The 14,436-nt window shown below is 41.4% G+C and overlaps 1 protein-coding gene across 1 annotated transcript; it reads right to left on the reverse strand.

The window, feature by feature from the left end:
* Nucleotides 1-601: 601 nt before the first annotated feature.
* Nucleotides 602-14,051, reverse strand: polr3e (polymerase (RNA) III (DNA directed) polypeptide E). Its single transcript, XM_079577170.1, has 21 exons — nucleotides 13,863-14,051; nucleotides 12,404-12,507; nucleotides 11,715-11,765; nucleotides 11,552-11,629; nucleotides 11,358-11,473; nucleotides 11,104-11,186; nucleotides 10,892-10,999; nucleotides 10,777-10,826; nucleotides 9,966-10,085; nucleotides 9,739-9,824; nucleotides 9,610-9,654; nucleotides 9,438-9,529; nucleotides 8,687-8,807; nucleotides 8,528-8,609; nucleotides 8,400-8,459; nucleotides 8,130-8,287; nucleotides 6,403-6,464; nucleotides 5,910-6,319; nucleotides 3,402-3,479; nucleotides 3,203-3,325; nucleotides 602-1,534 (listed from the first exon to the last, which is right to left on the reverse strand). The coding sequence occupies exons 2-21, from the start codon at nucleotides 12,440-12,442 to the stop codon at nucleotides 1,478-1,480; spliced, it is 2,019 nt and encodes a 672-aa protein (XP_079433296.1). The 5' UTR covers nucleotides 12,443-12,507; nucleotides 13,863-14,051; the 3' UTR covers nucleotides 602-1,477.
* Between the last annotated feature and the right edge of the window lie 385 nt (nucleotides 14,052-14,436).

The raw sequence follows: 14,436 nt of genomic DNA on the forward strand, positions 1-14,436 counted from the left end.
TCCCACCAAGATCTTGCATTGATGATGGGAGAGTGAGACCACTCCGCAGAGCCTTCCCCAGCACATCCCAAAGATTAAATACATAAATTCTAAAGCCACAAACACAACAGATCTTGCATTTATCATTTTAAAGATTGGCAATCATTAGAACAAGCAAATTAAGCAAAATTTGGGTAGCAAATTTTAGCAACTTTTGAGCAAAGAAATGTGTAAAATAGGCTCATGTGCAGAAGAATGTGCTTTGGACCAGATTCTTGGATTATATGATGTAAATGTCATTATTTAAAAGACATTTAGATCGATACCTAAAGGAAACAAATGTAGAATGAGAGTTCAATGAGACTTCAGGCCTTAGTTTTGGCACCATTTAATAATTCAATAACTTGAACCCCCGCCCTGGTTAGGAACGACTGCGGTAACCGATGTAACGTTATCTCACATAAAAGGCAAGTGTTTTTTTTTAAATTGAAACTGAACATTAGTCACATGATGCCGATACAGATTTCCATACAGTTTAAATCAGTGAGATTCCATTAAATGTCATTTGCGAGAACAGAAATGCTGTGTCTGGAGTTAACAACCACACAAGAATAATGTCGACTTATTTTATTGATACCGTACATGGAAAAAAAAAAAAACCTGCAGATGTCATGAAATTCCTCACAGCTAGTTTCAGTCAGAATCGATGCATCTCTGAATATTTAAACACTGCCTTTATCGAGGCACAGGCACTTTAGATGGAGACTCCAGTTAGCAGCATAACACGTCAGCATTTCAATCCAAAGGCCTCCATCTTGGATCTGATAAACTTGATATATCCCCAATAACAGCACATTTCTTTTTTTGGACTATATTCAAAACTCAAAAGGAAAACACAAACGTTAGCCGTTATTTAATACAATCCTGATTAAATAGGATCAACATTTCAGGGTTGTTGGCGAGTAGAGTAAGCGCTTTTTGTTTCACACAAGTGGCATTCTTTTCTATTTTATAAACTTAATTTTCAATCAGTTACTTTGCAGCTTAAATAAATATATATATTTGTGATGGGAAGACTTAAAAATAGATGGAAATTAAATTACCTTTGTAGCTTTTGAAGTGATTGGGAAAGTTGTCCGAGCCGAGAAGATGCCGAAAGACATTCAAAGACGTGGTTTTTGTTGTGATTAAGATCGTCCGCATGAACAAAGTGGATATTTGTAAAACCGTTTCCCTTCTGATTTTGCCCCCAGTTCTTAGTGTGTTTGTTGTTTTGCCCATTTCTGTCAAAGTGTCTCATAGGTGAAACGACGAAAGAAGGCTCCACTTTCGAAGTTCGGGAGCAGACGGCGGCGGCCATCTTGGTTCCACGGTCGCCTTGGGTGATGATGACCTGTCGTCCCTCTCCCTGCTGCCCTCACGGTGGACATTGTTTTGGGGAGGTAAAGTTTTGACATGGGGGCGTTTGAGATGAGGTGGGGCGAGGCGGAGCTCAGTGTCACGATGGGCAGGTCCCTCTGAGGTACCACTGCCCCGCGGCACTGACGCAGCACTCCTGGAAACACACAGGTTTAAAGATACAAATGTAAGGAATCGAGAATCAAACTGAGAGAAAGTGATTTAGAACAACTGCAGATGAGTGTTTCATAAACATGACCAATTTGTGTCCAATATATGAGATTGTAAAGCTAAATTACTTACAATTACAAAAACAGGATGTCAACAGGTGGCAGCAAGTCAAATGTAATTATTTCTAATACTACATTTTCAATGCCACATTCAAAAATTCTTGCCATATTTCTCCTCGTATGATTTGTTGATATTCTATCAAACAAGTGAATGAAGGGAAATTTTGATATCCAAACCAAAATGGACACAACGGGCAACTTTTTAGCAAAACCATTTGTAAAATTTCATTAATTTTTTTCATTCAATCTTGAAGGAACGGGTTCGATTCCCACCAGGAACTGTGTGGAGTTTGCATGTCTGCATAGGTTTCCTCCGGGCACTTGCATGTGAACTGGCCATTCCTCATTTAAAAGCAAAGAACTTCCAGAGTAGTCACTGAAGTTTAATAATAATGCATCGGTTTTATATAGCGCTTTTCTGGACACTCAAGTTTAGCAGACTGGAGGCAGCAGAAGGACAGGGTAATGTTCATTTCCAAAATCATTTTAGCCATTTGACCTGGCAACCCCAACAGCAAACTCTCACCAAGAGCGGAACAAGCGACCACCCGTGCACGCCGAAGAGAGGATGTGTCCAGAGCGAGGACTGTCATCGAAAGCAATTCAACTTTATGATTTGAATTGATCAACAATAAATTCAGTGCGCGGCTTGTTCATTAACTTGCACCGTCCCGACCACATAAACCAATAAATAAATTAACGACACAAATTGTACTATAGCTAGGTAAAAAGAAAAAGAAAAAAGTACAAAAATATTAAAATACTGCAAGTAATTACAGCAACATATATGTCCCTAATATGTTTTTAAAGAAAGTCTGATTTAATGCCAGTATGAATCCAAGCTGTTTACTTTCTTAATCCAATTTAATGACTTTTAAGGCCCTACTTAATAATTTTTAATGCTTCATAATACCCTGCAGAAATCCTGAAAAAGGGTTTGCATGATGAAAAACCTTTTTTTTTAACTGTCAGAATGCTTCTCCAATCAGAAAGCAGAACGAGCCCAACACCAAAAGCGCACTCAGTCCAAGAAAAACATATTTGTTTTCCGTAGTTTTCAGTCCTCAGCCCTCATACAGGAGCACGTGGAGGAGTGGCTTGAGACACACAGTGGTCTGTCCGGTTCTGTGGTTGCCGCCGCAGTATCGCTCAACATTTGCATAAAGTTGAATTCATTTCAATGACAGTCGTCGCTCTGGACACGTCCTCTCTTCAGCCTGCACGGGTGGTCGCTTGTTCTGCTCTTGCCACAGTTAGTGAGAGTGGCTAAAATTAGTTTGGAAATGAACATTACCCTCTCCTACTGCTGCCTCCAGTCTGCTAAACCCCAGTGATTGTACTCTGGAAGTTCTTAGCTTTCAAACGAAGAATGGCTAGTTCACATGCAATGAAATTCGCAGATCAAGACAACCAGAGTTCAGTTATTGCCACAGACATTACCAGTAAGTTTGCCTAATACGTTGCTTGTCTTCAAACAAAATTGAAAATGCTTCTTGAATATGTAAACTAACCTCCCTTTTTGGGACGTTATTTACCTTAAGCAACCGATCGATGTCCGTTTTGGGGACCTCTCCAAACTCCTGAGACAGCCTGGTCTGGAACAACGTCCTCTTGATGCGGTAGTTCTTAGAGAAGAGCTCGTACAACGCTCGCCGATGCTGTTGGTAAAGGGTAGAAACAGTTAGAACATGGTTTTTAATCAAGAACATGTAAACCCGCACACGCTCCGTTTACCTGGTCCAATTCTTCTCCTGAATCCCACAAACCAAACACCTTCTGTTCATCGGCCGCTAGTGTGGTCTGAGCCGGGAACTGGGGAGGAAAAAGTGCATGAATCCAAACAGTGAGTGTCCGTTTTAGAAGTTTTCTAATATGAGGATTTCTCTGTTTTTGGAGAGGACTACATTATCAAAATTTGAAAGGAAAAAGATAGACATTTTGATTCACTCTGGACACAAATAAGACAACAATATAGTCTTATTTATCATTTTTGTCGGACAAATACATTTCAGCTCATTTTGCTGCAGGACAGAGTGGGGGAAGCCGTGATTCTCTGCTTCGTTTGTCAACAGGCTGGTGTAGATTATCTGTTTGCTAATGAGATTTGTTCGAGGCTAATCCGCTGCCGTTGTGTAACAAAGATGGCGGCGGTCCAGCCCCTCCCTGCGGTGCTGAAAATCCTCTGAAATCACACGCGCATATGGGAAACGGTCTAAGCCTGAGCCGGACCTGAGATCGAAGCACCAAAGATTTTGCAACTTAACCTTTCACCCGATTCAGGAAACACGAGTAGGTCGAGCGGATTAATTTTCTTGGTGTGGTTTCCCCAAAGTTTTCACGCAGAAAACGCCAAAATATCAACTCAGAAGAACCCTCGCAGTTTAAATAAATTGCTGCTCAGGATATTTTCAGGTTTATCTGGGTTTATCAATGTTTGTTTCAGCCAGAACCTAAACCATAAGCAACAAATCGGACAAATCTATAGAACGCCTGCACTAAAGCCTCAGAATAAAGGCTTCAGTCTGATGCACAAATTAAATAGACTTCTGTAGAGATCGAGTTACGGCCGATCCAGATAGAACTCGAGACCAGGCTTTACATTGTCCCATTCGCCTTAAAGCCGCGGAGGGAAGTCTGCCGTTAAAACCGTTACTCTGAGAAGAAAACTGATATGAAGAAACTCACAAAGAGACAAAGACTTTCTGTAAAGGTAGACGCACAAGTGAAAGGTTCAACTACGCTTTACTTAAAGGACCTTTCTCTTTGCAGAACGTGAGAAGAAAAAAACAGCTCATTTTAGGTTATTTTAGTCATCTGAACAAGGTTGTTTTTGAGTTGAAGATGTTCAACGTCTCACACGGAATATTCGGGCAATTTGTAAGTTGACTTTCTGGAAACTATGAAAACATGTGTGATTATGGAATATGCCGAGGACAACCGAGTGTGGTAATTCTGTTTTTATGAAAAGCACTTTAGTGTTTAGCCAAGTGCTCTTGTAAAGTGCTGGGAGCAATGGAGCAAAATTAAGGGCTAAATAGACAATGACTTAAGTATTTTAACATTTGTTCCCCCTCCAACAGTTCTAATAGTTCAAGCATCTGAGTAAAGTTTCTAAAAGTATAACAAAAATAGGAATTTGGACATGTCTGATCGATACTATTGTAAAGATCCAAAGTGCAGCCCCTCAAGCTTCTTGCTTTTCTTGGCACACATCACCGGTGATACTTTTTACTGCAATTCCACACAATTAAAACATTTATTGTGAGACAGAGCTGGCATTACGGTTCCATGTCTAAATAGAAGGTGTGGGGCACTGTTTAAACCTCTCTTAAATACACTGTAGCAGCCAGTACTAACCTGAGCTGCTTCTGTTGCCGACGGACATGTTCGCTGACGCGCTAGCTCACTGATTCATTCATTCTTGGCTCGTATCAAAGTCTCAGAGACTTGATTATCGTTAAAAGCATTCCTTTATTACAAAAAATAGTCTAAAATCAGTCCAAGCAGTGCAATTAGATTCATATTCAAAAATAAAACAGTTTTACCTCCTTCTCAGTGCAGCAAAGCGGTCAACAAACGTATGAGCAACTCTATACAGGTAGCAAAGGTCACCGCCTATATCCTGTGCGCCCTTGTCCTGCATTGACCCCTAGCGGACATTTACTTGGTGTATGTAGGGGCCAGTAGTCTCCAAGTCGATTGTTTCAATGTACTGACCACAGATCTGTGACCCTCAATGCTGTATACATGTCAAAATGCAGCCCTCTGTGAAAAAAGTTTGGACACCTCTGGTATAGACAGAAACCCCTATATTGACAAGTGCTACTTATGTTTCACCGCATTATTCTTACGACCTTTAACCGAGCTAAATAATGTAGCCACAGCTGCCCAGAGGTGACTGCAATGAGGCTGCCAATCTTTGTCATGGGCCCCTTCAACCAAAGCCACTCACATATGGCCCAAAGTCTAGTCCAAGGACACGAGAAGTCACAGTATGCACAGCTGGATCGTATCAGAATGAACGCTCGGATCCAAACAGCCACGAGGCCCAACTTTCTGAACTTACGTAAAAAAATACTGTAATGCAAGAACGTACTTTATCCATCAACCGATTACAGAATTGCAAAACATCTGACTTGGATTCCTGCCTACTCCGTTTGCATTTCTAAACAGTTCAAATGAATTCCCTGCTGTCATTCCTTAGCGCTCGGGCTAAAGCTAACGAAAGCGTGTTGTACTCACAGGCACGTGTATCTGTCTGCAGTTGTTGTGGAGGATCGTGTTCTGGAGCATGTAGTCGGACATGGACTGGACCACCACCTGTCCCGCCGGCTTCGAGGCCAAGTGCAGCCCGAAGAGTCTCTTGAACTCGCTCAGAGTCAATACAAAATGCTTCCTAAAGATATTCCTCACAAAGTTTGTCAGCTCCGAGGAGGAGGAGGCGTCATCCCCTCCGTTACCGTTAGCGTGGTCTATGTCTCCGTTCATGGAGCCGTTGGGAATGTGCGATGGGGAAGTGTCCATTGGCTCCACATCGCAATCTCCTTTCTGGCCCTTTTTAGCAGCGTGTTCCTTCTTTAAGGTCGCCTGATTGGCTTGAGCTCGTTCATGGGCCATTTTTAAGCGCTGCTCTCCGGAAATATGAACAGGATCTAAAAAACATACAGATTTATACATGAAATATCTGTAATGTTTATTTTTTATAAGCATTAGACCAGTGAAACTTGTATATTACCAGGCTGGGGTGAATTCTTTGGCATGAAATCTTCTTTTGTGAAGTTAAACACTTTTTCCAGCCTAAGAAGAAATGCATTTAAGTAATATTTATTAGCAATGTTTTATAAAATGAACACATATTTCAAGATTATGTCTACTGATAGCAACATGTTAAAAACCTTGTGTATGATGTAAAGAGTTGAGGAAGAGCCGGAGACACTTTTGTGTTCACTAAAGTAGGAGTTTTCTTTTCCCTTTATCCCCTTTATCACTGACCTGACATTGTTTATAGCAGTACTAAGTAACTCGTGCCCCTAGAGGCCATAAGCGCAACTGCAGGTGTCGTAGCAAGTTGCAATTTTTTAACTTATTAATTGTCTTGGAGAATTATTACTACGCTGACAGAAAAGGCAAAGGGAGAGGGATATTGTGCATCCAATTATACAATGGAAATATTTTTTTTCACTCAAACTTGCCTGTAAATACTGTTTAAAGTGACGCTATCCCGCAGTTAGCTTTGCACGTTTGCCTGTTAGCTTCTTCTTCGTGATTCTATTAGTGTGTATTGGTGGCTCCGGTCCGGTGGCAGTAAAGTTGCAAACCTGGTTTTCTAAACAGACACACCAGGGGGAGATTGAAAGACCCTTCAATCATCCCATACACACTTGTACTACCCCCACAGGAACTACGAAAAGGATTTATTAAGGTAAACACATTACTTAGTACTGCTTTAAAGCTAGGCTGCTTATCTCCGAGCTAATGGTTAAGGTAAAGTAAAATTTAAACTAGAGATCACCCAATTACTGTTTAAAGTGGACATATCATGCTAAACTGACTTGAGATTTAACCCATGTTTTAACATTGTTCCCTCGTCAAAGACAGACCTGGAGTAGTATTTCACAACATTCACTCAGTTTTGAATAATCCTTGGGCAACGCTGTTAAATGTTGTAGTTTCTTCTTCTACAGTGTCAGCGCCTCGTTCTGTACTTCCTGATTACATTCGCGTCATTGTCCTACACATTTTTAAAGCTCATAATCCAACATCATCAAGTCTGACCTGTTCTGTGCTCGAAGTGTATTTATTTTATCACGGATTGCTGGATCTGCTAAACGCGCCTTATCCAACCTGGAAGTTATTTTTTGAAGACAATTATTCCTATAGCTGCCAGTAGGAAGAGCCCCAGTTACTATTTAATTCTTACAGAGGCATATTTTCAACTTATAAAACTTAAAATATAAAAGCTGAGGCGCCCGAAATAAGGCTTTAAATTCTATTTTTAGGCTTCATAACAATGACATGTCCACTTCAAACCCTGAGTGAGCTTTTGCACACAGTGATGCAGCATTTAAACAGGCAGCAAGTCAAATTGCTTTTTAATGCCCAAATACTATATTTTAATGCCACAAACGCAGAAGAAAATCAGGGCATATTTAATTTTTTAAGATTTGCAAACATCTCATCAAACAGAGGAACGAGAATTGGATAAATGTATATATTTATTTATATACATTTGAGCCTAAACTGCAGATGTTCACTTTGGTATTTTCGATGAACTTATACAGTATAAATTGTTGAGTGAGGTCATAATCTTCCTATAAATTTAGTTTTAATGCCAGTTTGAATCCAAGTTAATGCTTTAATGCTAATCCCTCACAGACAAATTTAGTTAAAGGGTCAGTTCTGTGCAAAAAGCCCACTGTTGTGTCGTGTCATTTGGTGCCCCCTTGTGGAATCACGACGTACTTGCTCTGAATGCCCATCCACAGCATGTTCTGCCTGTGCGCGATGTCCGGGTGTTTCTTCGTAAACTCGCGGTCTGTGGGCAACATGAACTCCCATCCGCGATTCACCCGAGGCACCGCGACGTGCTCCAAAAACTCCTTCACATCTTCAGGAGGCAGCTGCAGCACACAAGATACTTTACTGTACACTGTGATATAGTAGTTTATAAACTTTATATCACAGTCGAATGAGCTGGGAAAGCAGCAGGAGTAGTTCGCAGAAGGGGCTTACTTTAATAACGGCAGCGATCTCTTTCCTCATAACGGAGCGCTCCAGCGTAAACCTCCAGATCTGTGTGGAAATATATTACAAATAGTACAAGTTTAGCTGAATTTAGTTTTAGTGCATTTGTTACTCACCACAAAGTCTCTCCCGCGACAGAGCACTTCAGCCGGGACGCCGCTGTGAGCACTACAGGTGTTTTTAGGATACAAAACATCACTGGAAGAAAAAAAAGAAAAAAAACTTTTAACTTAACAAGTCAAGACATATCACAGATGGAATGTTCACACGCTCACCTCTTCACTACCCAGTTCCCCTGAACCAGCAGTGCCACCTGCTGGATGCATCTCAGCACAGCAGTGGAGTCTGTGCCGGAGGCGAGGAGGCCCATCAGGTTTGCAAAAGGCATCAATTTCACTTCAGAGAGAGAGAAAGAGAGAGGGTAATAACTATACTTTATCTTTAATGTCACAAATGCACAAAATCTCAGCTTATTTCATTTATAATTTGTAAACATTCAATCAATCAAGGGAATGAGGGGAAATTTTGATATTCAAAACTAATTTGGACACGACGGGAAACTTCTCAGCAAAAGAGGGAGAGTGCAATTTCAGTCAGACCTGCAGCTGAATTTATTTAAGACCAAAGTTGTTGTATGAATGTATGCAGTAAAAATAGTCGAGCAATGTCACTTTTGTGGGTTTCATCTCCAAGGAAAAAATATATTTTTCAAGAAATAGAGATTTAATGCCAGTTTTAATGCGATTTAAAGGAGCAGGCCACCATTTTTCCACACTGTGATATGTTCTTGCCTGAGCTTAGATGAGTTGATGTGTACCTATCTGGTCTTTGTGCGTGCCCTAAGTCATGCAAAAACGACCAAAGATGTTGTTAGCATTTGGCCTCTCCCAATGTATTCCTATGTCTCCAAACGGGGTGAAGTTAGAAGCGACCAGGCTCTTCCACGGGCACAGAGACCAGACAGGTACGCATCAACTCGTCTAAGCTCAGGTAAAGGTGTTCCTTTAAGACTTTGTTTTGTCCTACCGTTCCTCATGAGGGTCTTGACCTGCTCGGCTAAAGGCAGTGTTCGGAGCTGAGCCATTGACAGCACATTACTGGGACCAGCCGGCCTCACACTAATAAAAAGAAATCAACCTGTTAAAAGTGACTGATATAATGAAAAAGGAAATAAGTGATTTAAGAGACAAACACCTACATTTTCTCTTCCGTTTGTGGGGGCATCAACATGGCGAGGTACTCCCTACGGTACAGAACATCATTTATGAATTGTAATGAAACCACAGGACATGATTAACTACAGATATCTGGATGATTATGGACTTACTTTGGAGTTTTGACCAGTTCAGAGTTTTGAGAGGCGTCCACTGACTGGCAGTACATGTACTGTCGTTCATGCTCTGAGCGAGAATCCTGAAGAAAAGGGGGCAGCTTGGATTAACTTGTGTTCATCTTTTAGACAGCTTCATAACACCACAAGCCACAAAAGACATTCACAGCTGAGATAACTTAGGGCTTTGCTTGTGAGAAAACTAAAATGATGTATGAACTCGCCTTGAGTCCGTGGTATCGCAAGTGAGCCCAGGGCTCCTCCGCATGCTTCTTTTGGAGAAACTCGTACGACTGGATCCTCCTCTGTCGGGCCTGCTCTGACTCGGGACGTGCAAACCTCACCTAAAGGTAAAGCAAAAATTACTCAGATAGGTACAATGAATGCAAATGTGGAAAGCAAATGCATTAGGTTGGTTGATTTAGCTCATAATCTAAGATCAAGTACTGAAGTTGGATTATATTCTTTTTATAATACGGCTCTTCACAACGTAAGTAGAACGCTCCATTTATTTGAATGGGATTTTCCAACGTTCTACCGGTCATTATTTTCTGATAGCGGACCTCTAAAAAAAACAATAATGGCTGCTAATGGCAATGGAGTTCGTGCTTGTCTTTCATATCACTCCGCACGGATGTAGTAGCGGACACTATCTCTGTCCCCGTCTCTGCGAGAGAAGTTGGAGGAATCGCTCATGAAGTTAGTGGGAGTCCGACTTTCAACATACCCACCATTCACCACCATTCCTCCAACTGCACCTTCAACTAAGTAGCTAAGCTAGCCACTAGCCATGCAGCTACTAGCCTAGCCAAACATTGCCAAGCAACGCGCAAACTTTGGGAACCATTTACCGCGGAACTCATTAAATAAACCTTTCAGCCTTCATAAAAGTGTATGAAGTTTATGTTGTGTGTGTTCAGTTGGCAAATGGCCGTATAATAAGTGGCAGGGCGAAACAAGACCCTGTCGGGACTTATTTTCCTGATAATGACCCGCGTTCTATACATTATCCCTTACATAATTTCAATGTTTTACCGTTATGGCCTTGGCATCCTCCTCTGCTTCATCTTGGGAAGAGTCTCCACCTGCACAAGGATGATTTAGTAAAACTAGTTTTCATATTAACCATCTCAATAAGTTTACAACATACCTTCTTTCTCAGCCTCCCTCTCCCTGGTTTTGCCGTCAGCTTTGTCCAGGTAAGAAAAGCTGGGCCTCATCTGCAGGATTCCTGTCAGTGGAGTTATATGAAGCTCCCCTGAAGATACATAAATAAGAATGAGTGTCGTCTTTGAAGGGAGACAAGGGTAAAAGATACACCAACAGTAGGATCAATAATTCATATTGTATGAAGTCATGAACCTTTTCGAAACACAGCAGCGGCGTATCGAGACGTGTTGGTGGTGGCCTGGATAGAGGAGAAGGTTTGTTTGTCCATCATTTTCCTACAATATATAAATAAGTAAAAAGAGAATATATAAGTACAATTTCAAAAAGAGACAGCTGAACATTCATTAGACCACATCTCTCAGTGGAAAGCAACTACAACTCTGCAGCTGCTAAGAAGGTATCAATCTCAGCCCATATTTAACTACAAAGTGACGTTTTGCTCCTACACTGAGTACGTGTTGCCTTCGTCGTAGGTGGTGCCGTCCACGTTCAAAGCGATCTGTTCTCCTTTACTGCGGCAGTAGTTTGGGCTCATCGTGTCCATGGCCATCTCCAGCTCCAACTAGGAAGAAAACATACAAAGTTCAATATAAATTTATAAACTGGTTGTTATCCGTGGGATGCTTTAATGACGCCTTACCCGTTGTTGTTTGGGTTTGATTTTTGCAGCTAAGTGGTTGACGTCATCATAGTTCATTGTAGAAGGCCTGACGGGATACTGTGTCAAGACAAACACACAAGGTCAGGTTAAGTCTCCCAACAAAAGCCGAGATAAAAGTGCAGACTCATAACAAGGGCCTCACCTGGAGAAGATACAGGTTTTCTGCAAGACTTTTGGCCAGATACACGTCAATCTGAGTAAATAAATAAAGATCAAGATTACATTTTGTCTGGCTTGCCTTGTGGGATACTTCACATGCTCGACAAGCGATTATAGAGATCACAGAGTCGAAACATGAATGAAACACAGAATAACAGTACGAGTTACCACCAACAATTATAAATCTCAACTTAATCTTCCAATTCATGTCTTTATGAACTTATGCACATGGCTCCCATGGGAGCCATGTGCATGGGAGCCAGAGCCATGTGTGGTTCTTGGGGGAATGTCATGTTATTGACTAGAGCTGTCATGATAATTACTATATCGACTTATCATTCAATAAATAACAGATAAACTATATATTTTTGGGCTCGATATTTATCGTCTGATCATTTATTAGGATTTCCCCCAATTCTTTCTTTGCAAAACTTTGATTTCTAACTGAAGATAATTCAGTTTCATTGTATTTCATGTTTATTGCAGCTTGTGTGGTATTTTAGGACATGATGATGCACTTTTAAAACAAAGGTTTACTGTCATTTTCATGCATGAGAGTTGACAGTATCTAGTAGCATTAGGGTCAATATAATATTGTTTGTCACGATACTTTCCTGCCTCAATATATGGGACTTCAAATTTGTTATCGTGACAGGCCTATAATTGACATACCTCTTCTATAATCGGGTCATCATCTTCTCCACTGGCCATTTTGATGAGTTTGGAGACTCAGGAACACAGAGGAATGAGGAGAAGTGGCAGCAGATCTCCTGGACCTGGACAGACATATTTCAGAAGAATTGAATGAAGGTTCCCCTCCTGGAACCGCCACCTTAACGTGGTGGAGGGGTTTGAGCACCCGAATGGTCCTAGGAGCTCTGTTGTCGGGGGCTTTAAGCCCATGGTAGGGTCTCCCATGGCAAACAGGTCCTAGGTGACGGGTCAGGGTCGGTTCAGAAGCCCCTTATGAGAGACCAACAGGCCTGAGAATCGTGAGACCGTCCTTCTGTGGACCCACCACCTGCAGGAGGAGCCATAAGGGGCTGGTGCAATGTGATTTGGACAAGTGGAAGAAGATGGATGGATGAAGTTTCTCCAGTTTAGCTTTACCCAAATCTAAACGGTTACAGCCTATAGGCCAGCATGATGGCTCCTTTGAAAGCTATGACCAACAAAACTGATCTAAACTGACCTTTTTTTTTTAAACATTTTTGTTTGCTGGTTGTTGAGTTTTTGTCACTCTATGTTACTCTCTAGTCTAATTGCTTTATTGTTGCATGATCATAGCTTCTTTGTTACTTTTTCATTGCTATATTTTGTCACTTTGTCATCACGTTTCTGTTGCATTTTCATCCTGGTTCTCGTTCAATTTTGTTGCCATTTTGACACTTTATTTTCAAGGAGCTTTTCGATTTGGTTAAAGCCGAACTGGAGAAAATGTGTTCAGTTAAGGTGGGGGTTAAGAGGTTAATGCATAAAATTTAGCACCAAGTTTTAAAGCAAAATGCAATCTGACATCACTTGTTCAGGTGTGTGAGGTCATTCCAAAACCAGGCTACTGTAGGGTTATTAAGAAGTGAGAAACAGAGCCATTTGCGATCACGCACACGGGTTTACTGTGTTGTGTATTTCATGATAAAGCAATCATTTGGTAGTTTGACAGATAACAGGTTGTAACTCTCAGCTGATGCTAAATCTGATTGTGCTAACCAGGCATAAGAAGCATGATGCAAGACAATGAAACACAGTCAAATATTAAACACATGAAGCTCAAGAAACATGTCTTTAACAGATTCAACGCTTTACATTTTGGATCTCCCTCCTCTGTTCATTCTACGACGTGTTATGTTGTAGCAAAGTGTTGTAACTTAGCAAACTAGCTACGCACCGGCAGACACTGGCCTACTACTACAAACTACAGGGTTATATCTCATTTTAGGGACAAACGTCAACGGTTTAGAAGTTATGCCACGATTAAAGACAACAAAATACACGTTAATGTGGCGTAGAAGCGTCAGTGTGAAGCGAAAAGAGCCTAGCGTTAGCATGCTAGCTTCAATGCTAACAAACACATGCCAGTCAAAATGAACAGTCACGCTAGTTTAGCACAGATTCTCTCCGCATCCTTTACCTGCACACTCCGCGGGACACCCCTGGCTATCTCCTCCGCATGTGGTCCGGTCACGGCGGCTCTCGGGCAGTGTCAGATCTCGGGCTTTCGCGGTGTGTGGAAGGGGGTCTCCTTCATGTTGACTGCCCTCGGTTCAAACACGTGGGGAGGAGCCCATCATCATCATCATGCCCACAATCCAAAGCGCTACCTCTGCCTTTTTGTTTCCGAATTTTGAGTGTGTTTTCATGAACGAGCTACAATCAGGACACTTTTTTTGGTTAATCTTTAATTCAAAATGTTTTGGCAGCGGTGGGATTCGAACCCACGCCATCGAAATGACTGGAGCCTTAATCCAGCGCCTTAGACCGCTCGGCCACGCTACCATAAGAATTTACAAAATATGCTTATCTGTCGGCGAATCGTAAACAAATTGCTAGATTCGAGGATTATCAGGAGACTGTCAAAGCAAAATTTCTCATTTTTCAGACAAAAGAAACTTCCAAACAAAAAAAAAGGGACTATAGTTATCTTTGATTAGACTACAATGCATAACAAGGAGTTACACTGTCGCTCCCATTCAATGTCTCAGGAA

The sequence above is a fragment of the Gobius niger genome, assembly GCF_951799975.1.
Source record: "Gobius niger genome assembly, chromosome: 19".
Taxonomy (NCBI): Eukaryota; Metazoa; Chordata; class Actinopteri; order Gobiiformes; family Gobiidae; genus Gobius; species Gobius niger.